Source organism: Eubalaena glacialis, chromosome 18 (genome assembly GCF_028564815.1).
Source record: "Eubalaena glacialis isolate mEubGla1 chromosome 18, mEubGla1.1.hap2.+ XY, whole genome shotgun sequence".
NCBI lineage: Eukaryota > Metazoa > Chordata > Mammalia > Artiodactyla > Balaenidae > Eubalaena > Eubalaena glacialis.
In genome coordinates this window covers 69,955,425-69,980,398 of record NC_083733.1, presented here as the reverse complement: position 1 = coordinate 69,980,398, position 24,974 = coordinate 69,955,425, and the positions used below count along the sequence as shown (strand labels likewise).

The following is a 24,974-nucleotide window of genomic DNA, read 5'->3' as shown; positions in this document are numbered from 1 at the left end:
AAAAAAGTGTATATATTGGGCGAGATTCTTTGAGAATTGTCTCCTTCACCTTGACTTAGGCTGTGTAGGAACTGTGCCTGGTACCCTAGGCCTCACACACATCCTGCCTGGGCTACTCTGTGGGTTGCCCCCCCACATTCATGCTGGATAGTGGAAGTGTGGGTATTTATTATTTTTTGTACATATACTAATTACTTCTTTTTGGAATTGTTTTATTTTATACACATACATAAAACTGAGAACATTTATTTCTTTTAAAAGCACATTTTCTAACTGCTTGCTGCTAATTTTTATATACTGATTTTCCCACAACACATACATTGATTTGCATTCCTAATCGTCCATCTAAAATCCTTACCTAACTCCCATTAATTCCAAAAATGTGTAGCTTCTGTTTAGATTTCTAAGGAAATAACTATACTGTCAATGGATAATGAGTTGCCCTTATCTGAATTTTAACATATTTTTCTTAAAAAAAAATGTGATGATATAGAATTATTTCAGCAAACTATGCAGTACATAAAGATAAGGCTGCAGAATAATGATGTCCTGGGATAAAGCGAAAATAAATGTCAGCGAATCCACATCGATATCAATAAATAACTGAATAAGTAAATGCGGCGAAGGGACAGCTCTTCCTGACAACACCGCTCTTAAGTCCCTGGGCTGGAGGCGAAGACTGGGCGCAGGGCGGGCGGTGGGAGCCCGGAACCCTGCGGCCGACCACCGCCCAGGGCGAGGGGACTGGATCCGGCGCGGTGCCGAGCAGAAGCGAAAGGCAGGCACTCAGGTCTCTGCACCGCACGGGTCCAGCGGTGGCCGCGGAGTCTCCTGGGACGCGCACATCCGGGTCCCGGCGCGCGCACGCGCATTTGCACCGAACATGGCCGCGGCAGCCCCCGCCGCTGCCGCAGGTGCCGCCGGCCCGCCTCCGGTGAGTCCGTTGCGCCCCTGGCTCTTTCGGTGCCCCGATTTCCCCCCGAGGGCGGTGTGTGTGTGTGTCGCGGGGGGCGGTGTCCGCTGGGTCCTGGTGACGCAGGAGCGGAGCGTCTGCCGGCGTGTTTCCCGCGGGCAGTGGGCGCGTCCGACTCGCAGGGCCGGGGGTCCGCCCGAGGCGCGGCGGCCCTAGCGAGTGAGGACGCCCCCCGGCCAGTGTAGACGCCCCCCATTCTGCGGTGTGGATGTCCCCCGGCGGGTGTGGACGCCCCGCTTCAGCAGTGTGGACGTCCCATGCAGTTGAGGACGCCCCCCGGCGAGTGTGGACGCCCCGCTGCGGGTGTGGACGTACCTCGGCGGGTGTGGAAGCTCCCTCTTCGGGTGACGACGCCCCAGCGATTTCCTCCGCGTTTCCCGGCGGTTCCGCGCTCGTATTGAGCTCGTCCTTACATAGGGGCCTTTTTGCCCCTGCCTGCCGGGTGTCCTGGCCCGGCCGCTGGGGCGAGCCCCGGGTCTGCCGCCCTTCTGCTGCCGGGTGGTGGGAGGGCCCGTGTGGGCGTCGGTGGGTCTCGGGCCGAGGTGGCCGCGTTGCACCCGCAGACTGTGCCGTTTCCCACCACTCGGCAGACCGGGAGGTGTCAGATCACCTGTTTTTTCCCCACCTAATAGCTGCAAAATCAGATCTTGCTGCAGTTCTCAATGAGGGCTGCGTTTTTCCAACTGTTAGTGGCCACTTCGCTTTCCTCTTCGTTGGTTTAGTGGGTTCGTTTCCTTAGCTCCTCTTCCCCCAATAGTTTATGATAAAAGTTTTTCTACATATAGAAAAGTTGAGACACTTGTGCGTCCTTATACCAACTCATTAACTCTCTACTATACTTGCTGTATGCTCTATATTTGTTCCCTTTGTCCACCCTTTTAGCCACCCACCAACCTTTTTGGGATACAAAGTAAATGGCAGATATCACTCCACTCCCCCCTCAAACACCTTACTATGCTTAACATCAGAGTTCAATATTGCTTTTTAAATCTTTGAGGGAAAACTGACTTACATTGAAATGCACAGATATTCATTGTATCACTGGATGAGTTTTGACAAATGCAGTCCAAACCTTTATCAAAATTACCATCACCCCAGAAAGATCCCTTATCATTTGCCAATTAAAAAAAATTGCTTGTTAGCGACTTGGGCTTGTAAAAATATGTTTTGAACACTAAGACTTTGTTATTTTTTCCACCCACAGCAAGTAACTTTTCTCCCTTCTATTGATTGTTTCTCTCCCTTAGCACCCGACTTTTTATTTTGAAGTTTTACACCTACAGAAATGTTGCAGGAATAGTTCAATAAACACTTGTAAAACCATCCAGATTATCAAGTTATTAATACTTTGCCTCATTAGATTTACCCTTCTTTTCTCCCTGCCTCAAACACACATCTTTTTATATCTTACACACCCTCCCACAAGAAGACAAAAGGTTTATTACTCACGTAATGAGACTGTCTTGGAGAGCAGGGCAGACTTCCCATGATGATCCAAAAAAGTGTGAGTGGGACTTCCCTGGTGGTCCAATGGTTAAGTCTTCTCCCTTCCACTGCAGGGGGCGTGGGTTCAATCCCTGGTCGGGGGACTAAGATCCCGAATGCCGTGTGGCGCGGCCAAAAACCAAATAAACAAACAAAAATCGTGAGACAGCAGGAAAAGGAGGCTCGCTGGGCTTTTATAGTGATTAATGGAGTTGGGATGAGGGTGGCCTTGCACTGGTTGGGGCTTGCATGGTTTGAATGTCCTGCCAACACCAAGGAGAAAACACTCAGGCTTTCTTGTTAGTTTGCCTCGTTTGCAGAAGGAGAAGGGGCAGTAGGTGGTGGTGAGGACGGGGGGGGGGGGGGGGTGGGGGGGGGTTGAAAACTGTCAGCAGTCAGTCATCAAAAATGAAGTCAGGCTGTTAATCACAATTGGTAATGAGGTGGGTAACTTTATTTGGACAGGACTAAAGTTAGTGGCAAACAATTTATTTTTGTTAAAGAATGTATCATTTGAAGAAGTAAACATTATCATGTGTAGTCCACAGAGATGGCAAGAACCATGCAGATGGGGTCAGGCATCTGAGGTCTGGCAACCATTGATGTCAAACATCCAGTCATTGGGCTTAAGTGGATCCTTCTGCAGGGTCATAGAGACTGGGTATAAAGCCCTTCAGAGGTGAGTGCCTGGGAATGGAATTCTCCACAAGCTTCATTTTATTTATTTATCTATTTATTTATTTATTTTTATTTTTGGCTGCGTTGGGTCTTCGTTGCTGCACGCGGGCTTTCTCTAGTTGTGGCGAGAGGGGGCTGCTCTTCATTTTGGTGCACAGGCTTCTCATTGTGGTGGCTTCTCTTGTTGCGGAGCATGGGCTGTAGGCGCGCGGGCTCAGTAGTTGTGGCTCGTGGGCTCAGTGGTTGTGGCACATGGGCTCAGTAGTTGTGGTGCATGGGCTCAGTGGTTGTGGCTTGCAAGCTTTAGAGAGCAGTCTCAGTAGTTGTGGCCCACAGGCTCAGTAGTCATGGCTCATGGGCTCAGTAGTTGTGGCTCGCGGGCTCTAGAGTGCAGGCTCAGTAGTTGTGGCCTGTGGGCTCTAGAGCACAGGCTCAGTAGTTGTGGCACGCAGGTTCAGTAGTTGTGACACGCGGGCTCAGTAGTTGTGGCCCATGGACTCTAGAGTGCAGGCTCAGTAGTTGTGGCACGCGGGTTCAGTAGTTGTGGCACGCAGGCTCAGTAGTTGTGGCTTGTGGGCTCAGTGTGGCACACAGGCTCAGTAGTTGTGGCCCACGGGCTCAGTAGTTGTGGCCCGTGGGCTCTAGAGCGCGGGCTCAGTAGTTGTGGCGCACGGACTTAGTTGCTCCGTGGCATGTGGGATCTTCCCGGGCCAGGGCTGGAACCCGTGTCCCCTGTGTCAGCAGGCATGTTCCTAACCACTGCGCCACTAGGGAAGCCCTCTCCGCAAGCTTTAATCCCAAGATACCAGAAACATGCCAAGTGGAGTCTAGACCAGTAGTTCTGACTCCAACAGATTCAACACCTGCTTAATTGTTTAAATAGCTGTATCGAGGTATAATTCATATACCATATAATTCACCCTCTAAGGTATACCATTCAGTGCTTTTTAGTATATTCACCAGGTGGTGCATCCATCACCCAGATCAGTTTTAGAATATTTTCATCATCCCCCAAAAGAAAACCCCTGCCCATTAGCACTCACTTCCCATTTCCTCCATCCTTCTTAGCCCCAGGCAATTACTAATCTACTTTCTGTCTCTGCATTTGCCTATTGTAGGTATTTCATATAAATGGCCATACAATATGTAGTCCTTTGTTTTGGCTTCTTTCACTTAAAAATGTTTTCAAGGTTCATCCACGTTACAGTGTATCAGTACTTGGTTCATTTTTATGGATGAATAATATTCCCTTGTATGAATATATTAATTTGTTTATCCATTCATCAGTTGATAGCCATTTGAGTTGCTTCCATTTTGGGAGTATTACGAATAATGCTTCTGTGAACATTCACATACAAGTTTTGTGGGGTTTTTTTTGTGGAAATATGTCTTCATTTCTCTTGGATGACCTAGGAGTGGAACTGATTGTAGCCACCCTAGGGGGTGTGAAATGGTATCTCGATGTGTTTTTGATTTGCAGTTCCCTGATGGTTAATGATATTGAGCTTCTTTTCATTGTGCTTATTGGCCTTTTGTATATCTCCTTTGGAGAATTGTCTATTCAGATCCTTTGCCCATTTATGAAATGGGTTATTGGTCTTTTAATTATTGAACTCTAAGAGTTGTTTATTTATTCTGGATACCAGTGCCTTATCAGATATATGATTTGCAAATATTTTATCCTATCCTGTGGATTGTCATTTTACTTTCTTAGTAACATTCTTTGAAGCACAAGAGGTTTTAATTTTGATTAGTCCAGTTTATCTACTGTGTCACTTGTGCTTTTGGTGTTGTATTAGGTTTCTGAAGAATTATGCCTATGTTTTTCATTTAAGAGTTTTATAGCTTTAGCCTATATATTTAAGCTTGTGATGCATTTTGAGTTATTTTTTGTGTAATGTTCAGTCTTTTTTTTTTTTTAAAGGTGGATTATCTGAAGCCATTCTGTCTCTGCTCTTTCCACAGGAGGAGTTCTACTTTTTAAAAAAATTTATTTATTTTATTTTATTTATTTTTGTCTGTGTTGGGTCTTTGTTGCTGTGCACGGGCTTTCTCTAGTTGTGGCAAGCGGGGACTACTCTTCGTTGTGGTGCATGGGCTTCTCACTGCGGTGGCTTCTCTTGTTGCGGAGCACAGGCTCTAGGCGCGCGGGTTTCAGTAGTTGTGCCTCGCACGCTCTCGAGCGCGGGCTCAGTAGTTGTTGCTCGCGAACTTAGTTGCTCTGTGGCATGTAGGATCTTCCCGGACCAGGGCTGGAACCTGTGTCCCTTGCATTGACAGGCAGATTCTTAACAACTGTGCCAACAGGGAAGCCCAATGCTCAGTCTTTATGATCAATCGTTGCAATATGCCTTTTACTGTCCTGAAAAGAATTTTATAGATAATATTAAATATCCATATAACTTTAAAAATTAAATGTAAAGAATTAATAAAAGGAAAGGCATTTGTATTAAAAAAATTATTTCTATATTTAAATGTTTGGCACAGCTACCTTGAAAACATAAGAAGCAGTCTGCTGCTGGAGATTGTAGGTTTGGGTTAAGAGAAATAGGACAGTCAGAATTCATTGTCTTCAGTGAAGTTGAATGAGGTGAGGTATGGCTGGATACTGCTGGAACAGTGAGTGTTGTGGGTGGATCCAGACCAGGCGTATTCAATAGGAATGGAAGAAAGTACCTTGGTGGAAGCAGGTTCTAAGCACTTACTTAGTTAAGGCAACCCAGGCTGTCTGGATGGTCTGGGGTGACAGGTGAAGGGTCAGTCACCCCCTCTGCTATGAGCTGGAACAACATCAGGACAATTTGTCACAGAAAACAGTTCTCCAAACAGACCTGAAGTCTCAGCATGTGCTGGGGCAACATTCAGTGTACAGAGAGCCTTAGAGACCACCTTCTTCGGCGGCCATGGGGTAGAGAAGGACAGGCTGGGGAAAATGAGTCATACTGGGGCTCCAGAGAAGTGGTATTGTGAATATCTGAGGTCAGAGGACGAGTGGGGTGGGGGGGAATAGAGACCCCCCCCAAATTTGTGAACAGCATCAAGGTGAATTTTTTACAACATAGTTTTGGTATCATTGTACTGCCAAAAATAGCTACACAGATATGTATGAGGGCAATAATACGAGATTTTTAAAACAACCTTAATTAATGCAATTCAGTGTAGTTCCTGCATTAAATACCCTAATTTAATACTATTTCCCTGATGTCTGTCCTAATGTCCTCCTGTATGCTTGTGATTGTGTGTTCTTTCTGCAGTAACTGCTATGACACTCAGGCCCTCATTGATTGAGCATAGAGTTGGAATGGCCAGTTTTGGTCAAGGAGAGAGATGCAAAATAGGGAATGAGTTCATGAATTCAGGGCTGTATCTGGACTTCCTTTCAACTTCCTTCCCCTAAATGAAGGCACTTTTTCCCTGATGTCTTGTAACACATGCAGTATTGTTCTGTAGTTCAGTACCCCAGGTTAATACCTGCAGGGACCTTGGTCCACAGGTTGGTCAAACATCACGTGGAGCGGTCCCAAGTGTGTTAGCAAATATGCATCCCTGGTCCAGGCCCGTCAGATGCTAGCAGTTCCCCCTACTTCCATCTTTGTGACAACCTGACACCTCCACAGATTTCTGGATGCCCCCAGGGGAAGTACTGCAAAGGTCAAGTGCTGCAGGTCAGGCTAGGTGAAACTTGTCCCCTTATAGGTGTAAAATTACTTATCACAGCTTTATTGAGATATAATTCATATATCATATGATTCATTCATTCAAAGTGCACAACTTGGTGGTTTTTAGTATATGCGCGAAGTTGTGCAGCCATCACCACTATATATTTCCAAAACGTTTTCATCAATCCAAGAAGAAACCCCATACCAATGAGGAATCACTCCCCATACTGCCTTCTCCCAGCTCCTGGCAGCCACTAATTGACTTTCAGTGTGTATGGAATTGCCTCTTCCGGATGTTTCACTTAAATGTGATCATAAAATATGGAGTCTTTTTTTTTTTAATTATTGATTTTCTTTTATCTCTTTTAAATTTTATTTATTTATTTATGGCTGTGTTGGGTCTTCGTTTCTGTGCTAGGGCTTTCTCCAGTTGTGGCAAGTGGGGGCCACTCTTCATCGCAGTGCGCGGGCCTCTCGCTATCGCGGCCTCTCTCGTTGCGGAGCACAGGCTCCAGACGCGCAGGCTCAGTAATTGTGGCTCACGGGCCCAGCCGCTCCGCGGCATGTGGGATCTTCCGGGACCAGGGCTCGAACCCGTGTCCCCTGCATTGGCAGGCGGATTCTTAACCACTGCGCCACCAGGGAAGCCGATATGGAGTCTTTTGTGTCTGAGTTCTCTTACTGCATATAATGTTTTTAGGATTCATCTGTGTTATTGAAGCATTTATCAGTATTTCACTCCTTCTTAAGGCTGAAGAATATTCCATTGTGTGTATTTCCACATTTTGTTTATCCATTCATCGGTTGGTAGACATTTATTTGGGTTGTTTCCGCTTTTGTTTATCATGAATAGTGCTGTTATGTACTCATAATTCATGGAGAAGTTTGTGTGTAGACATACGTTTACATTTTTCTTGAGTAGATACCTAGGAGTGGAATTGCAGGGTCATATGATAACTCTGTTTAACTTTTTGAGAAACTGTCAGACTGTTTTCCAAAGCAGCTGCACCATTTTATTTATTTATTTATTTATTGGCTGCGTTGGGTCTTCGTTGCTGCTCGCGGGCTTTCTCTAGTTGTGGCGAGCAGGGGCTAGAGCACGGGCTCTAGGTGCGCGGGCTTCAGTAGTTGTGGCACATGGGCTTGGTTGCTCCATGGCATGTGGGATCTTCCCGGACCAGGGATCAAACCCATGTCCCCTGCATTGGCAGGTGGATTCTTAACCACTGCGCCACCAGGGAGGTCCCAGCTGTACCATTTTACATTCCCCCCAACAGTGTGTGAGGGTTTCAGTTTCTCCACGTGCTCACAACACTTGTTATTGTCTTTTTTTTTTTTTTTTTTTGCCATGCTGTGCGGCTTGTGGGATCTTAGTTCCCTGACCACAGATTGAACCCAGGCCCATGGCAGTGAAAGCCTGGGTTTTGATTAGCATTTCCCTAATGACTAATGTTGTTGATCATCTTTTCATGTGCTTATTGGCTATCTGTATGTCTTCTTTGGAGAAATGTTTATTCAGATCCTTTGCCTATTTTTAAAATTCGGGTTGTCCTGTAATTATTGGGCTATAAGAGTTTTTTATATCTTCTGCAAGTCTTTTATCAGATACATGCTTTGTAAATATTTTCTCCTGTTTGGTAGGTTGTCTTTTCACTTTCTTAGTGGTATGTAAGTCTTATTTCAATAAAGGAAGTATCTATTATAGATGAAATGGACATTCCCTTTGCTCCTCTAGGGCTGTTCCCTTCCACACTCCCAAGACAGTCATGATCACAGCTTTGGTAGATGTGTTGCCAGGGCCTTTTAATATTTTTACTTAGAGAATACTTTGTGTGTCTAAAAATTTTCACTAAGTGGTATCATCCTATATGTGTCTGACTTACCTCATATCTTTTAAGTGCACACATACATCCTCCCCTTACAGACTTGTAGGGAGGTGCTCTCCATCTCTTGTTTCCACAGGACAACTGTAGGCCACCCAGGCCCCAGTCTACACAGAAGGCTCAGTAGAGGAAACATGCAGCATGGTAATAAGGCAGCCTCAGGAGGTCTGAAAAGTAGGAGCAGCCAGGAGTGACAGCTGGGGATATGGTCCTCCTGGCCAACTGGCCCCTCCGCATCACTGTTGACTGCTGTGGACCTAGCAGGCATCTGGGGTCTTGGCCTTGGCTTCAGACTGAACAGTTCTCATGTTTCCTCACGTGTGACGTTTACCTTAATTCCCTGTGTTCGTAGTTGATAAGAATTTTCATCATGAGTTGGAGCTTTCCTTAAAATACCTTATCAATTTATTGACGTAGGGTAAAGGGGTCTACTACTTTAATCTGAGAGCATTTTGATCAAGAGTCTGGGTGAGATTTGTTCAAATTACTTTCTGAATTTATTGAGATAGGATGTAGGGGGCTGTCTTCTACTTTAATCTGAAAATGTCAGGAATCTTATCAGTAGATGTTCTAATGTTTCATAGGCCTTCTTTTGTAGGATAAATCCAATGTTGCCATTTTGATAACTTTCTTCTGTTTCTTAATTAAATCCCCTTTTTATGATGAATATCACCAATGTATGCCTTCTTGTTCTTTATTTTATGATTACTCTTGCCAAAGGTAATTTTATTAGTCTTTTCAAATAACAGACTTTTGGTTTTCTTCATGTTCTTGGCTGTTTCCTTGTTTTCGGTTTCTGTAATTTTTGATCTTACCTTTATTATCACCTTCCTGTCACCTCATGTTGGTTTTCTCTGTGGCTCTTTCCCTTACTTCTGAAGTCGAACAGTGATCTCACTAACTTTCAGTTTTCTCTTTAAAATACAAGCATTAGGGACTTCCCTGGCAGTCCAGTGGTTAGGACTCTGCGCTTTCACTGCTGAGGGCGCAGGTTCAATCCCTGGTTGGGGAACTAAGGTCCCGCAAGCCGCATGGCATGGCCACAAAAAACAAAAACAAAAACAAAACAAAACAAAAACAAAACAAAACAAAACAAAAACAAAACAAAACAAAAACAAAACAAAACAAAAACAAACAATAACAAAAAAAACCCAAACCAAAAAAAAAACCCCATGCATTAAAGACCAACATTTTTCGCCTAGGAACTTCTTTAGCTGCATCCTCCTTTGCTACGTGTTTTGAGATGTGCCATCATCATCAGTTGTTCAGTTCTCCGTGTTTTCTAAGTAGATGCTTTCTAATTTTCATCAAGATTTCTCTGATCTGTGAATTACTGAGAAAAAGGTTTTCATTTTTCCAAATAAATAGGGTTTTTTTAAAAAAAAATACTATTATTTTTTGTATTTGGCGTTCTTTCCGTTACTGGTTTGTAACTTGACCACATTCTTTGGCCTGGTTTATGACCAGTGTTAGCAAATGTTCCACTTGTGCTTGGAAAGCCTTTGGCTCTAATTATTGGTAGTGGGTCTTCATTCAGCTGTGTGACCAGGCTGGCTAATTACATTCTCTTATGCTTGTCTCTATTTAGTCTTTCTACATTTCCATTTCTGATAGAGGTTCATAAACCCTTCTAGTATGGTTGGATTTGCTGACTTTGCTCTGTGTTTGGAGGCATGCTGTTAATGTAGACATCTTTGCCATTGTTATATTGCCCTGTTATCATCCTTGAAGTTTATTGTTGGTTAGCAAAGCACCATTCAATCTTTGTTTGGTTAGCATTTGTCTGTTCCAAACTTTTGCTTTTGTCTTCTGTGTCCTTTTGCTTTTGGTGTCTATTACAAACACATTTTTTAATGCAGTCTGACACAGTGTTTATCTTGCCCATCAAAGCCACTTGCATTTATTGTTATTGGTGATGTCCTATTTTATATTTTCTAGCTTAACCTGTCCTTTTTGAGCTTTCCCCCTTAGGACCTTCTTCTGGATTGATCTGTTTTTTTCCCTTTTCTTTATTATTCTTTTCTCCTGTAACAGGGTTTTTCCACTTCAGCACTATTTACATTTGAGTTTTGAGGCTGGTCATTCTATGTGTGAGAGGCTGTCTTGTGTTTTAAAGGTATTTCACAGCATCCCTAGATTCCAGTAGCATCTGACCCCAAGTCATGTCAGCCAAAAATGTTCCCAGATGTTGCCAAGTGTCTTTTGAGGGTAAAACCGTCTCTGGTTGAGAACCACTGCTCTGTGGGCTTGGAAGTTTTACATGACATTTATTCTTTTATTCCTGACTTGACCAGGTCTAACATGAATCATGAACAATATAAGAATGTAAGGACACTTAATTTTGCTACCCTGTTTTCATCTCACAGGCCACTGCCATTCAGTATTTTAGTCCATCCCACTGTTAACCCCTGAGTCATTGTTATTGCTTCATTTTATGTGGTCAGTGCTGGATTTTATTTAAATACATGTTCTCTCCATTCCTTCCTTCTGGTTTTTTTTTTTTTCCCTGAAGAACAGTTTTTTTCTAATTCTTTTGGCAAGTGTCCTTGGAGATAAACCCTGCTTTTGCTTTTCTGAAGCTGCCTTTATCTTACTTTCACTCTTTTTTTTTTTTTAATTTTATTTATTTATTTAATTTTGGCTGCGTTGGGTCTTCGTTGCTGCATGTAGGCTTTCTCTAGTTGTGGTGAGCGGGGGCTACTCTTTGTTGTGGTGCGCGGGCAGTGAGAAGCGGTGGCTTCTCTTGTTGCGGGGCACGGGCTCTAGGTGCATGGGCTTCAGTAGTTGTGGCATGAGGGCTCAGTAGTTGTGGCTTGTGGGCTCTAGAGTGCAGGCTTAGTAGTTGTGGCGCACGGGCTTAGTTGCTCTGCGGCATGTGGGATCTTCCCAGACCAGGGCTCGAACCCGTGTCCCCTGCATTGGCAGGCGGATTCCCAACCACTGTGCCACCAGGGAAGTCCCTTACTTTCACTCTTGAACAATCATGTATCTGACAGTTTTTTCCCTCGGCACTTTGATGGTAATCTTCCATTACTATCAGGTTTCTATTTTTGTAACCAAGTTAATCACAGTACTGTTCATTCCTTCACTGGTGGTCTTTTTCCTGGTGGCCTTTAAGACCACCTCCTTAGGTATAGCTTGATGTCCAGTTATGCTTGGGACTCAGGCTTTCTGAATCTAAGACACCACCAAGTGGAATTGCAAGGTGGCAGAATGTGCCTGTTTTATGTTTTGATGGCCACTACCAAGTTACACCGCCAAGTGGACTGACCTCTTTACGTGCCCACCAACTCTCTTCTTGCATGACCTGCTCAAGCATTATATTATCATGCCTTGTTTACTTTTACTCGTGTGAAATGTGCATATTTTGTATTCTTAAAGTTACAGTTTGTAAATGCCTTTAGGTGTGAATGAGCAAGAATTCATGTATTCAGGACATTTCTATTTTCTCTCCATCAAGTTCCTCCTTGTATCCTTTACCCATTTTTTTCCCTTTTATGTGCTGTTCTGTAAGAATTTTTTTATAGATCTCCGGCACTATTCCTTTGTCTCTTTTATACTTTATAGTATCGTCTCTCCACCTGCCACTTGTATTTTGACTCTTACTGTGTTTTTTGTTGTTTAGAAATTTTTTTTAACTAATTAATTAATTTTATTTTTGGCTGTGCTGGGTCTTTGTTGGTGCGCGCGGGCTTTCTCTAGTTGCGGCGAGCAGGGGCTACTCTTCATTGTGGTGCGCGGGCTTCTCAATGTGGTGGCTTCTTTTGTTGCAGAGCACGGGCTCCAGGTGCACGGGCTTCAGTAGTTGTGGCACGCAGGCTCAGTAGTTGTGGCTTGTGGGCTCTAGAGTGCAGGCTCAGTAGTTGTGGCACACAGGCTTAGTTGCTCCGTGGCATGTGGGATCTTCCCGGACCAGGGCTCAAAACCGTGTCCCCTTCATTGGCAGGCAGATTCTTAACTACTGTGCCACCAGGGAAGCCCGAGAGCCAGTTTTCTTGATATCTTCAAGTCAAAGGGGTGGGAGCGTGGTTAGAGAAAGATCCATAACAGTGAAGACGCTGGCAGCCACTTACAGTATTGTCTGTTCCCCAGCTCAGAGCCAGCCTCACACATGATGTAATTCTCATAATAACCCTGCAGGAAGGTCGTTGACAGATCTAGGAATTTCAGAACTTTCAGGTCACCAGGCCTGTGTTGTGTCCCATCCACGAAGGCAGAACTCTGACCACAAAGGTGGGGTGAAAACTGCTCGTTCAATGCTATTGTAAGCCCATTGTGAAGTGGAGGATCTGGAGTGTGTACTGGTTGTTGGTAGGGGAAGTGGGTGGTGGGGGCAAGCACACAGTGGCCGAGATGTGTTCCTGTGTGATCAGAGTGACACCTGGCCTCTGACCTCCCACGTCTCAGGCTAATCCTTTTGGTGATATTTACCCCCAACACCATTCCCCCTGCCTGTTCTCTAGGAGGGTGGAAATGCCATGTGGCTCTTCTTGAACCTGTTCTTGGCTCCATCCCTCGACTCTCACAGTATCTCCCCCTCATATAGATCTGAATTTCAAAAAGAAAACAAGTAAAAAGACACACCCACACACTTGGCCTGTCACCATCTTTCATTCCTCTTCCACACATGGCTTCATGTACTTAAGTTTGTCTTTTTCATTTTTTGCTTTCCAGCCTGGGACAGAAGATTGAAAATGACAGCTGAGAACATTCCTGAGGAAGAACTGTCCTGTGACATGGAGATGGAAGGATTTACACGAGAGGGTCCTCATTTCTCCATTCTAGGTAACAGTTGGGACTGTGAGAACCAGGAGGGACATTTGAGGCAATCAGCCTTAACTCAGGAGGAACCAGGAGCTCAGGAAGCAATTCGTGAATATCCCGGATTTGGGGAGCATTTGAGCGTGAGCCCAGACCTTCCACGACGTCAGAGAGTTTCCACAAGAAACGGTTTCCATGTACGTGGCTCAGGTGTTAAAAGCCTGGATTGTGACCCAGCTTTACACAATTGTCAGAAAAGTTATGTAGGTAAGAGAACGGGTGACAGTGACACCTGTGGGAAAGCCTTCAACCATTCCATGGAAGTTATTCAATTTGGAAGAACTCAAACTAGAGAGAAACCCTATAAATACCCTGAAAGTGTTAAGTCTTTCAACCATTTTACCCCTCTTGGTGAACAAAAAATAATGAAAAGAGGAAAGAAACTGTATGAAGGTAAGGACTTTGGGGACATCTTTACCCTGAGTTCATCTCTTAATGAAAACAGGAGGAACAGCCCTGGAGAAAAACTGTACACATGTACTGAATGTGGCAAGTGCTTCAAACGGAACTCTTCTCTTGTTTTGCATCACCGAACTCACACTGGAGAGAAACCTTATACCTGTAATGAGTGTGGAAAATCCTTCTCCAAGAACTATAACCTAATTGTGCATCAAAGAATCCATACAGGAGAGAAGCCCTATAAATGCAGTAAATGCGGGAAAGCCTTCAGTGATGGGTCAGCTCTGACGCAACACCAGAGAATTCACACTGGGGAGAAACCTTACGAATGTCTAGAATGTGGGAAAACCTTCAACCGAAATTCGTCCCTGATTCTGCATCAAAGAACTCATACAGGGGAAAAACCATATAGATGTAATGAGTGTGGGAAACCTTTCACCGACATCTCCCACCTCACTGTGCATCTCAGAATACACACTGGGGAGAAGCCTTATGAATGTAGCAAATGCGGAAAGGCCTTCCGAGATGGCTCATACCTCACCCAGCACGAGAGGACTCACACTGGAGAGAAGCCCTTTGAATGTGTGGAATGCGGGAAATCCTTCAACCGTAACTCTCACCTCATTGTGCATCAGAAAATCCATTCTGGGGAGAAACCCTATGAGTGTAAAGAATGTGGGAAAACTTTCATTGAGAGTGCTTACCTCATCAGGCACCAGAGGATTCATACTGGTGAGAAGCCCTATGGCTGTGATCAGTGTCAGAAACTTTTCAGGAACATCGCTGGCCTCATACGTCACCAGAGGACTCATACTGGCGAGAAGCCCTATGAGTGTAATCAGTGTGGTAAAGCTTTCAGGGACAGCTCCTGTCTGACCAAACACCAGAGAATTCACACTAAGGAGACCCCGTACCAGTGTCCAGATTGTGGAAAGTCCTTCAAGCAGAACTCTCACCTGGCAGTACATCAGAGGCTTCACAGCAGGGAGGGTCCCAGTCATTGTCCTCAGTGTGGGAAAACATTCAGAAGGAGCTCTTCCCTCATCCGACACCAAAGATCACACCCTGGAGAACAACCCGTGGATATTTAATGAACGTGGGCCACACTCATCTTCCGACTGGCTCTCAAAAATCTATGTGAGGGAGAAGTGTGGTTCAGGGGTGGCTCCTCCCTGTCAGTGGAAAAGACTGCTCTGAGCTGTCCAGCGAACTGGTGGATGTGAGACATTCCTTAGCCATCCTGTTAAGTCTATACATTAGGGAACTCTTGCAGAGGATACAGGATAGTAATAAATGTGCCAAAGCTTCAGGGATGATTCAGCCTGTACCAAACATGATAGTGCATACACTGGAATAAAACCTGAGAAAGTCAGGTATATACTTCCCTGGAGAACTCACCTATCCATATATCCAGGTCCTTAAACTGGAAAGAGCCTGTGTAATCGGGAAGAGGAATCCTTTAAGAGGGAGTGTCTGCCTTACTGTACGTAAGCAAACTCTTACTGGAATCCAGCGAGGGAAGCTGTCGGCAGGAGCCCTTGCTGTCTTAGCTGTGTCAGCAAAGGCATGCTGGTGAGAAACCCCACACAGTGCTCCAGCTCACAGCAACCACAGAATTACAGCGAATTGACATTTGAATGTATTTCCGCGTTACATTCCTGCCAGGTGCTGAGGACTCGTTTCAGCAGGGGCACCTGGGTGAGGAAGTCGCTTGTGAATGAACAGTGATGTTATCCCTCTTAATGTGGAGACCAAAGCAGGTTCTCCTAAGAAGGAAAGGGCTGCTGCTGAGAAATGTGATGCGTTGCTTTAGTTGTTGAGACAAACAAACAGAAAAACACTGAGTTGTTATGTTTACGTTGTCACCCCTCATTGTTCATTTCGGACACTTGTGATTTGTTCCATGCAACCATGCCAAACCATGATGATAAAGGTTTTGTTGCCATATTGAAAACGCTTATAATATGGCCGGCAACCAAAAGCATAAAATAGAAGATTTGCCATGTAAAGTATGCACACATACGGATGTAGGTTGGGAGTTGATCATGGAGAAATAAACATGGGGTCTCCTAAGTGACTGTTACTTGTGTATGATTTTTCCTCTATCACAAATCATACATTGTTATAATCATTTGATGAGGAATAAAGAGGTGGAGATAAAAAGAGGTGAGTTTGGGTTTTCTTTGGACCTTTTTAAAATCAGAAGTGGCTAAGTCAGGGTCGCAGGGCAGTTGTAAGCATGGATGGGGGCATCTCGGCAGAGACTTCTCTGAATCAGCATCCCACAGCTCAGGGCCTAAGAATAACTTCTTTCTTTGGGACTCGGATAATGAGAGGGTGTTATTGTGAAGAAGAGGGTGGGTCTCCGGAAATGGGGAGTAGGAGGCTACAGAGAGGTCTGGGAGGACCTGGGAGCATCCCTCCTGAGGCCCTGCAGTGCTGGCTGGCTGAGAGCTGCTCACACTGGTTGGCATAGCCTCGGAGCCCCGGGGTGGCTCCCCTTGGAAGTTTGACTTGTTCCTATGGAGGCAGAGTCAGAGGGAAGGTCACTGAGCTAATTAAGGCTATGAGATAATAAATCTGCATTGTTTTAAGCTATGTTTGTGGTACTTTGTTATGGCAACAATAGAAAACTAGCACAAGCATTAAAGAAAACTACTGCCTGCCCTTTCCCTTTTTTCTGGTCCTCCTTGCACTCTTTCAGCCTGCTCCTGGCTGAGACTGCAGCGGGGCCACTGATAGTCTACACCTCACCTTCATACAAATTAGGAACACCAACCCCACCCCCACCCCCCGCAGGGCAATGCAAGAGGAAAACTTTCTCCTTGGAGCAGCTCTTGCTTTGGAGATGCTGCAACTGGATGTTGGGCTTCTCTACACCAGGGCTAACAGCTGAATCTGAGAGAGACCCAGGGCATAGCCTCTTTTTTTTTTTTTATTTAAATTAATTAATTTATTTTTGGCTGCGTTGGGTCTTCGTTGCTGTGCGCGGGCTTTCTCTAGTTGCGGCGAGCAGGGGCTACTCTTCGTTGTGGTGCGCAGGCTTCTCATTGCGGTGACTTCTCTTGTTGCGGAGCACGGGCTGTAGGGCGTGCGGGCTTCAGTAGTTGTGGCACATGGGCTTGGTTGCTCCGCGGCATGTGGGATCTTCCTGGATCAGGGCTCGAACCCGTGTCCCCTGCATTGGCAAGTGGATTCTTAACCACTGCACCACCAGGGAAGCCCCAGGGTATAGCCTCTTACAAGCCTTGACTGGTGGCCAGTACGGCTAGTTTTAACCATTCCTGTCCAGACCCAGGCCATCTTCTGTTCTCCCACAGGCTGGGTTGCAATACTTGATTAACACAGCAGTCAGGAGGGTTTGATCCCTGGTTGGGGAACTAAGATCCCACATGCTGCGTGACACAGCCAAAAAATAAAAATCAAACACAGCAGTCAGGAACCCTCATTGGTAGGCTGAATAATGGCCTCCCACATAGGTCTACATCCTAATCACTGGAACCTCTGATGGTTTATATGGCCAAGGGACTTGGAAGCAGTAATTAAGTCAAAGATCTGAGACGGGGAGATTATCCTGGGTTATCTGGGTGGGCCCAGTGTCATCACAGGGGTTCTTAAAAGAGGGAAGCAGGAGGATCAGAGTCAGAAGGGGATATGATGATGGAAGCAACTTCTAGAAGCTGGAAAAGGCAGGGACACTGGTATCCCCCCTGGAGCCTCCAGAAGGAACCAGCCCTGCTGACACCTTGATTTTAGCCCCATATGACTCATTTCAGATTTCTGGCTTCCAGAATACATTTGTGTAGGTTTTTTTAAAATATATATATATATATTTATTTATTTATTTTTGGCTACCTTGGGTCTTCCTTGCTGCACGCAGGCTTTCTCTAGTTGCGGTGAGCAGGGGCTACTCTTTGTTGAGGTGCGCGGGCTTCTCATTGTGGTGGCCTCTGTTGTTGCAGAGCACAGGCTCTAGGCACGCAGGCTTCAGTAATTGTGGCATGTGGGCTCAGTAGTTGCAGCTCACGGGCTCTAGAGCACAGGCTCAGTAGTTGTGGCTCCTGGGCTTAGTTTCTCCGCAGCATGTGGGATCTTCCCAGACCAGGGCTCGAACCCGTGTCCCCTGCATTGGCAGGCAGATTCTTAACCACTGCGCCACCAGGGAAGTCCATTTGTGTAGTTCTAAGCCACAAAGTTTGTGGCAGTTTGTTACAGCAGCCATAGGAAATGAATACATTGCCCTTTCTATTTCTTTTAGAACTTTAACCTTCCCTGCTCCTACCTGGAGAGGTATTCGGTGTGCATTCCCTTGCCCAGCAAGTTAAAAAACTCAGCTTGAAAAAAAAAAAAAAAAAGGAATTCCCTGGCAGTCCAGTGGTTAAGACTCTGTGCTTCCACTGCTGGGGGCCCAGGTTCAATCCCTGGTCGGGGAACTAAGATCTCACAGGCCTTACCATGAGGCCAAAAAACAAACCAAAAAAACCCTCTGGTGGTGTCTGTTTGCTGCTTTGAGAGTAGGCATGGCCTGCTCAGCCAAGTGCCCTTTGGGGAATTCCAGAACTAGTCTTGAAAATTAAGTCCTATTAATGAACAGCCATTAGTGAAAAGAGATCTCAGAAAAGTTAAGGAAGAGATGCCCTGTACCTGTACTCCCAGCTCCCGCCCCCTTCGCTGGCTGAGGGGAAGGCACCTTTCAGCATCCTAATAGAAGTCCATCTCCTAAGAATGTGTGGAAGTTCCAGATGTGCTCTTGGTTCATAGATGGCCATCTTCTCGCAGTGTCCTCACATGGTGGAAGGGGCAGGAGAGTTCTCTGGGGTCTTGTTTATGAGGGCACTGATTCCATTCATGAGGACTGCATCCTCAGACCTAATCACCTCCCGAAGACCCCAGCTTCACATACCAGCATATTAGAGATTAGGAGTTCAACATGAATAGGATGGGTTGGGGGACCACAAACATTCAGTCCATAACAGTACGTAGGTTTTCATTCCTCTTAGTTAAATACCTAGGAGTGCGATTATGGGTCATTACAGTAAGTCTATGTTGAGCTTTGTAAGAAACTGCAAGGCTCCTGTCCAAAGCGGTTGTACCATATTGCTTTCCCACCAGCAACAAATGAGACTTTGTGATGCTTTGCATCCTGGCCAGCCTTTGAAATTTCAATTTTTTAATTAATTTATTTTTTATAAATTAATTAATTTATATTTTATTTTTGGCTGCGTTGGGTCTTCATTACTGTGCTCGGTCTTTCTCTAGTTGCAACGAGCAGGGTCTACTCTTCGTTGCCGTGCGCGGGCTTCTCACTGCAGTGGCTTCTCTTGTTGCAGAGCACGGGCTCTAGGCGCGCGGGCTTCAATAGTTGTGGCTTGTGGGCTTCAGTAGTTGTGGCTCGTGGGCTCTAGAGCGCAGGCTCAGTAGTTGTGGTGCACGGGCTTAGTTGCTCCTTGGCATGTGGGATCGTCCTGGACCAGGGCTGGAACCCGTGTACCCTGCATTGGCAGGTGGATTCTTAACCACTGCGCCACCAGGGAAGCCCCATAATGTTTTAATTGATAGCCCCTGTCACCTCCCTGTTCCCTCTTCTCCCATCTCCCCCTTGGTCACTCTGTTCAAGTTTCAGTGGCCTCCCTGCTCTTCCTCATACACGCCAGGCATGTTCTCATGTCAGGGCCTCTGCAATCCTTGTTCTCTCCATGGGGATCCTCTTCCCCCAACACCTTCTGGCTCAGGTCCTCACCTCCTGCAATTCATCAGTCACACAGCACCTACTCAGTGAGGCCTTCCCCGAATTCTCTATTTAAAACTGCAACTGCCCCTGCCCAACAGTCACACTCTGTCCTCTTTCCCTGCTTTATGTCTCTCCAAGGCATCAACCCATCCGACTGATACATGATGCATTGTGCTTGTTTACTTTCCCTCCTGGACTGTAAACACCTTGTTCTGTTTTCTGCTTTATCCCTGGCTGCTGGAATACTGCAACAAGTACTCAATAAATGTTTGTTGAGCTAAAAGAGCTAGATGGAGGTACACCAGCACAAGTGAACAGTGGGCAGCCACACCTTGGGTGCATGTCTTTGTTTTCTGATTCTAAAGTAATCCTTTCTCACTGAAAGCCAAGACTTGCATGTCCGGAAAAATATGAAAATGAGAAATCACATCCAGAGTCTCAGCTGTCACCAGCAATCATGATTCATGTTTTGGAAAACATCTTCCAGTTCATTCAATCCACAAACACTTGATGAGCATCTCCGATGTATGTCAGCACATTGGTCCCTGTAGAGTCTAACTAGGAGCACGACAGACAGTGTGTCCAGCCTTGTGGAACTGGCTAGTTAGCAAGATGGGCATTTATCAAACTATCACGAAAGCATCGACATGAAAAAAAAAAAAAAAAAAAGCATCGACGTGAACTTGAATAGGAAAAAGAAACAAAATAACAGCAGAGAGCTGTGAGGAGTGATTAACCAAGGGGTAGAGAAGAAGACTGCCCATACAGGGAGTGGGAGTGGTATGTGCTGATGTGGGAGGGGAAGTAGGGGCATCAGGGAGAAAGGGGTGAGGGGAGTGGGCAGGATGAGGTAGGTAGAGCCTTGTAGACCTCAGATTATGTTAGGGGAACACTCAGGGAGGAGACCCAGGAAGCAAGCAACCATGGGAAAAACAGGGAAAGGAGGCAGCCAGATGAAGACGAAATGGCCAAGAAGGGAGGAGGGAAGCTAAGGGTGGGTGATGTTATGGACCAAGAGAGAATGGGATTTAGGGAGGAAAGACCCCCTCCACCGTGGGAGGGGCAAAAGGCCATAGGTGAAATCCCTTCGTGAACAGCAGTTGGCGAAATGGCTTCACTGGAGAAGAGGTGCATATAGGGTTCAAGGCTGCCTTTGCCAAATTAAAAAAACCCACATTTATAAGGGCAGCACTTAAGACCCCAAGAGATGAATGGGTTGAGAGTGTGTTTAACCCAGAAGAAAATAGCAAATACATAAGTCTAGGATGTCTAGGCTTAGAGTGACCAAAGGAATTCAACTGAATCCTTTCTGGTAAAATAGATTAAACAATTTTTAAGTAGAAAAAAATTGTAGGTGTACAAATCAATGGATTTTAGTATTTTCATGAGGTCATGCAGTCATCACCATTCTTTAATTCCAGTACATTTCATTACCCCTCCCCCCCCCAATTAGCAGCCACTCCCCATTCCCTCCTTCCTCCAGCCCCTGGCAACCACTAATATACTTCCTGTCTCTACAGATTTCACTACGTTGGACATTTCATATAAATGGTATCATACGACAGGTGCTGTGACTTCACTCAGCATAATGTTGTCAGGGTTCATCCGTGCTGTAGCAAGTGCCAGTACTTCATTCCTTTATATGGCTGAATAATATTTCATCATATGGCTATACCACATTTTGTTTATCAGTTGATGGACCTTTGGGTTGTTTCCGCTTTGGGCCTCTTATGCATAAGGCTACTATAATTGTTCATGTACAAGTTTTTTTTGTGAATATATGCTTTCAGTACTCTTGAGTAGATGCCTTGGAGTGGAATTGCTGGGTTACATGGCAACTCTGTTTAACCTGTCGATGAAAATTCAATGAACAATCAAACTAAGAAGAGAAAGAGGAGGATTTTATTTGAGCCAAACTGAGGATTATAACCCAGGAGACAGACTCTCAAAAAGCTCTGAGAACTGTTCCACCTGCTAGAAGTCAAAGATACATTCATACACATTTTCGGGACAAAGGAACGTACATCAAAATGATACACTGATATTGTACATAAAGTTCATCAAAGACACATAGTCCAGGTAAGCACAGACAATGTGAGCAGTGAGTCACCACGACCCCCTACAGAGTTGGGACAGAACCCCAGCCGCCTGTGCCCGCGCCCGGCCCCGCCCCCGGCGCCCGGCCCCGCCCCCGGCGCCCGGCCCCGCCCCCGGCGCCCGGCCCCGCCCCCGGCGCCCGGCGAAGCCGCAGCTCGGAACCTGCGCATGCGCACAGCCAGGTGGCGCGCTGACAGGGACGAGGAAGTCGACGGTCCGGTGTCCGGCACTGTGAGTTCCCTTCAGGTGGTTCTTGGGCCTCGGTTTTCAACCCCAGGGCGGGGAGAGAGCCCTAGGCCTGGCTGTGGGGAGCGTCAGGGCGTCCAAGGCGACTGGGAGCTGCGCGGCGGCCACCTCCGGGCGGGGCGGGAGCGGGGTGGGCGCGGGTGCCCGGGAGTCGGGGGGACACCTTTGCCTGAGTGGCACAGACCCCCCTTATCTCCCGTTCTCCCCATGGGGCGCGGACCCCTTATTCCCTCCTCCCATGGCGCGCAGACGCCCCAGTCTTCCCCCATACCCGTGAGGTACGGACCCCCTATTCGCTCCTCCCCGTGATGTGCAGACCCCCATTCGCCTCTTCCCATGGGGCGCGGACCCCTAGATCCCCCTCCTCTCCCTTTGTCCCTTCTCCTCCCGCGTGGGCGGATTCCCCTTCTTTCTCCCTCCCCCTGGGCACGACTCCCTAACCTCCTCCCGGTCCTTGCCTGTCTTCACCCTCTCAGGTGCGCAGCCCTCCGCCCCCCTGCCTAGGTGCAAACGCCTCCACCCCCGTCTCACAAGGTTTGGGCTTGCACAACCTGTTCAGTTTCCTGTGTCGCACTCCCAAGGATGCTTTCCCCTCTTTTCGTCTTCCTCACCCAACAGCCTTGTTCCTGCCCGCCCCCCTTTGCTCTTCCAAAGACCGATTCCCCCCTGCCCACTGGGAACTCTCCCTCACCCCCAAACCCCGGTCGTGGACTGAGTTGCCCTTACCCACAGGCCCCTAATCCCCTGAAGCTGTCGTCCACCCTCACCGCCCCCCCCCCGGTCCCCCGGGACAGACACCTCAGACTGTGGGGTCCTCGGCAGAACCTCTGGGCCCCAAAGCCAGTCCTTCCACTCTCTGTAAATAGCGTCTCCGCCTTCTGCCCACGTTCCTCACCGTCCGCCTTGATGTTTCCCTTTCACCAACCCCCACATCATCTCTGCCTGAAAGTCCCATGCGTGTACCTCCAATATAGTTCCAGAGTTCAGCCACTGCACCACCCCTTCTCCCTGTAACGGGACTGCTCCCTGCTCCCCTGCCTCTGCCCTCCCCACCGTCAGTTCCCCAGCAGGAGCCCGTCAGCTCATGTGTCACATCATGTCCCATCTCTGCTCCAAGTCCCCCATGGCTCCCCTTGCTCGGTAACAGCCGGAATCCGTCAGGGCCTGGGGCTGCTGGCCAGGAGCTCTTTGCTCCTGGACTCCGGGTGGTACGGAGCTTGCATCACAGCGAAAATCAGAGCCCTGCCTGCTTCCTTGGGCAGCGTGTTCCCTGAATCTGGTTGGTTTCTGAGTTGTGGATAGTGCTGGAGGTTGGAGCAGTCAGGGCCACCAGCCGTAACTCCAAAAACTGACGCAGGTCTGTGCGCTTCCTGAGTTTGCAGTGAGTGTTTGATAGCAACAGATTTTGCATTTTGTCCTTTGTCTGCATCTGCCCCACCAGAATGCTAGCTTCACCAGGTGGAGGTCTCTCTCTTTTTTGTCATTTATTTATTTATTGTTATTTATTATTTATTATTCATTTATTTATTTATTTATTTTAATTAATTTATGGCTGCGTTGGGTCTTTGTTGCTGCCCGCGGGCTTTCTCTAGTTGCAGTGAGCGGGGGCTACTCTTCGTTGGGGTGTGCGGGCTTCTCACTGCGGTGGCTTCCCTTGTTGCAGAGCACAGACTCTAAGCACGAGGGCTTCAGTAGTTGTGGCACGCAGGCTCAGTAGTTGTGGCGCATGGGCTCTAGAGCGCAGGCTCAGTAGTTGTGGTGCACGGGCTTAGTTGCTCCGTGGCATGTGGGATCTTCCCAGAGCAGGGCTCGAACCCTTGTCCCCTGCATTGGCAGGTGGATTCTTAACCACCGCGCCACCAGGGAAATGTCCCTAGGTGGCGGTCTTCATCCGTCTCATCCATTGATGAATCATCCCTGCCTAAACAGGGCCTGGCACACAGTAGGTGTTCCGTAAACATTTGCTGAGTGAGTGGAAAAGGGCCATTCCTGTGCGACCATGGGAAGGAGCTAGTCCTTGTCCAAGAGACTTGAGATCATAGAGGGGGTGTGGCATACATCTAGCAAACACTCATCTGCTGTCTCCAGGCTGTCGTTACAGCTTTTCCGTTTATAATATCCGTAGCTTCGAACAATATGGTGTGTGTGTTTGAAATTGATATGTGCAGTGTGTGAAACTCCGCTACCTGCTTCTCTCACCAACCTATTGGGTACTAAGTGGAGCTTTCTGCACTTACTGTTTTCACTGCCAGGCAGTATTCCACCTTGTGGCGCTGCCGCAATTTATTCGTTCCTTCCCACCGCCTGTGACGCTGCCACAATTTATTCGTTCCTTCCCACCGCCTGTTGATGGACATCTTGTAGATCTACGGTTTTTCAACATTCCCAAGAGTGCCTTAGGGGGCATCTTGAACATGTGTCCTTGTGAAATGAGTAAGGATTTCTTCAGCCTGGTGGTTCTCAAGGTTTTTTAACCCAGGCAGTTGTAAGAAACACATTTACATCACGACCCCCATACATATGTAACTGGAGGAAAAGTTTGATGAAACAACACTATGTGTGAGGTCCTCTTATGGTTAGTTTTGAATTTTAATTTACATCATTTTAAAAAGAATGCCAGTGTTGATTCACTACATTGCTGTGTGGCTTACATTTTGAACCTGAGCCACAGCAGTGAAAGCACTGAGCCCTAACCACCGGACCGCCAGGGAATTCCCTGCTGTGTGGTTTAAATTTTGATTTAAACTCGAAATTATCATCCAAAGAGGCTGTGTCATTTTTTTTATGCTAATAAAGACACATTAATGATATGGACACTACCAATAATATAACGTTAACAGGGAAAAACAAAAAGAAGGCCCAAAATTGTCTGTACAGTTTGACTTTAAGTATGTGAAAAAGATTCTGCAGGAAGAAAACAGGAAGTAAATGCACCCAAGACAATTTTCTTTGTATTTTATGTTTTCCAAGTTTTCCATATTGAGTGTGTATTATATTAATTC

General features: G+C 46.5%; 1 protein-coding gene across 2 annotated transcripts; it reads left to right on the top strand.

Annotated features, from left to right (window-relative positions):
• Nucleotides 1-873: 873 nt before the first annotated feature.
• ZNF329 (zinc finger protein 329) lies at nt 874-16,040 on the top strand. Of its 2 annotated transcripts, none has more exons than XM_061172753.1 (2): nt 874-934; nt 13,353-16,040. In XM_061172753.1, exon 2 carries the CDS (start codon nt 13,373-13,375, stop codon nt 14,987-14,989), a length of 1,617 nt encoding a protein of 538 aa, XP_061028736.1. In that variant the 5' UTR covers nt 874-934; nt 13,353-13,372; the 3' UTR covers nt 14,990-16,040. The 2 variants fall into 2 exon arrangements, with proteins under 2 accessions (XP_061028736.1, XP_061028737.1); XM_061172754.1 differs by lacking the exon at nt 874-934 and adding an exon at nt 1,249-1,317.
• The last annotated feature ends 8,934 nt before the right edge of the window (nt 16,041-24,974 follow it).